Here is a 2019-nt window from a genome sequence, read left to right on the forward strand (position 1 = left end):
GGGCCGGAGCCGCTGCAGCTTCGGGGCAGCCCGGAGGCCACCACCCGCGAGTAGATGTCCCGGAAGAGGCTCTCCATGCAGGCCGTCAGGTAGATGGCGGCGTGCTCGTGGATGCGCAGCGCCACGCGGCTGTCCACCATCCAGCGGTACACGCGGCCCACGGAGAAGGTGAGGCCGCAGCGCGCCGACTTGCCACGGCCCAGGCGGTCGCCGCCCGCACTGCTCATGTTGTAGAGGGACAGCGCGGCCAGCGCGGCCGCCGTGCAGTGCGCCGCCAGGCCCCAGGACAGGACGATCTCCATGGCGCTCTGGATCTCGTACTTGGTGCACTTGGCGAAGCGCAGGCTCAGGCGCTGCGCCTCTTTGGCGATGCGTACCAGCGCCCGGCTCACCAGCATGGACAGCTTGGCCAGCGCGTCTTTGGGCAGGCCGCCGGGGGCCGCCGGGCCTGCGCGGGGATCCCGCGAGCGCAGCAGCAGCACCTCCAGCTCCTGGAGGGTCCAGGGGACCTCGTCGAGGTCCGGCAGCAGCCGCGAGCAGTGCTGGCCGGCGCAGTCCAGCCCCTCGGAGTCCTCCACCAGGGCAGTGTTGACGGTGTCAAAGCTGTTGTGCCGGCTGTGCATGGAGTCAGCTAGAGGCGGCCAGCAGCTCCCGCCATACGGGTGCGAGTCGGAACAACACAGGGACAAGTTGGAGGAGCGCACCGAGTCCGCCGCGCCACCATAACCCGAGTCCAGCGTCAAATCCTCCAGCGTCCTCACCACCGGCTTCTTACCTCTCCTGGCCATCGCTGCGCCACTTCATGCTGCGGCCGCCGGGGAGCCGAGGGGAAGGAAGAGCAGGCGCAGCGGGCGCCCGGGCGCAGGGAGAGCCGAGTTCGCGCCGCCTCAGCTCACTTTTCCAGCAGGGGCTCGCAGCAAGCGCCACTACTTTCGGCGGCCTCCGCGCGCTGCCGCCGCTGGAATGCACAGCGCAGACCCAGCTCTCATCTTCCAGAGGCCGGGCAGAAGCTGAGGCGCGCTGAGGCGCGAGCCAGACCGAGGAAAGCTCGCGACCGGACTCGCCCCTTTCTCCCAAGAGAAAATTAAAGTGTCTGACCAGATCCTCCCTGGGCCCAGCTGCGCGCAGAAGCCGCCCGGCGCCGGCCACCGTGCTCGCGGGGAGGAAAGGGACCCTGTTGCCACCGCCGCAGCAGCTCCGCCGGCAGCTGGCTGCCGACTGCCGGCTCCCGGCTCCCGGCCAGGCTCGGTCCGCGCCCTCCCGCCCCGCACTGAAGCGCAGCCGCTGGCGCGTCCGCGGCAAACCCTGCCGAATCCCGCAAACCCGGAGCAGCCAGGGGGCGGGCACATGCAAAGCAGGGCCGGCGGAGAGCCAATGGGATGCGAGAATGCTAATTACCCTTTTTTTTTACATTCTTCAGCCTTGCAACCCCGCCCCTCAAACACGCCTCCGGCCTTGACCGAGGCTGCAGGAAGTGGGGAGCAGAGGCCTGGGGCTAGGGGGCGGAAGGGGTGCTATGAAAGCGTAGAGATGCAGATCCCGCCCCGTTACTGCTATCCTTGCCCCCCAGCTTTAGTACCGACCTGAAGGTGGTGGGCTGGGCAGGTGACTCCTCAACCACTCAACGAAGTGTGCTCCCCCCAGCGGTTCCCAAGGTGTCTTGCCAGAGTGGCTTTCTATACCTGCATTTCACGTTCCTTCCTCTTTCTTTAATACATGAAGTTGTTGTGGTTTTTTTTTTCTCCCTCTCCAAGCTCCTCCACCTCCGGGTCCCCAAACCAGTTAATGTGACTCCTTTTCACCCCCAAATTTCTATCGTAGAGGAAATAAGAAATCAGGAGCAGAGGGGTTGGAGGGGGTAGGGGCAGACACCACTGGGAAGGTGAATCGCAGGATGTAATTAGTCCCCTGCTACCATGTCACATTAACCTGGTGTTGCTAGGAGGACCTTGCATCCATCTTTCAAAGGGAAGGCACCTGCCCCACCTTGCCATCTGGTAGGTGTGGTTGCAGACAACT

General features: G+C 65.0%; 1 protein-coding gene across 1 annotated transcript in view; it reads right to left on the reverse strand.

Annotated features, from left to right (window-relative positions):
• The window catches only part of BTBD11 (BTB (POZ) domain containing 11), a 233865-nt gene extending 232563 nt beyond the window's left edge, over positions 1-1302 (reverse strand). The window contains exon 1 of the mRNA XM_004676473.2: positions 5-1302. Within this exon, the coding sequence (XP_004676530.1) occupies positions 5-788 (784 nt within the window). The 5' untranslated portion in view covers positions 789-1302. The remainder of the gene's footprint in view (positions 1-4) is intronic.
• Between the last annotated feature and the right edge of the window lie 717 nt (positions 1303-2019).

The sequence above is a fragment of the Condylura cristata genome, unplaced genomic scaffold (assembly GCF_000260355.1).
Source record: "Condylura cristata isolate star-nosed mole 26May11 unplaced genomic scaffold, ConCri1.0 scaffold00004, whole genome shotgun sequence".
Taxonomy (NCBI): Eukaryota; Metazoa; Chordata; class Mammalia; order Eulipotyphla; family Talpidae; genus Condylura; species Condylura cristata.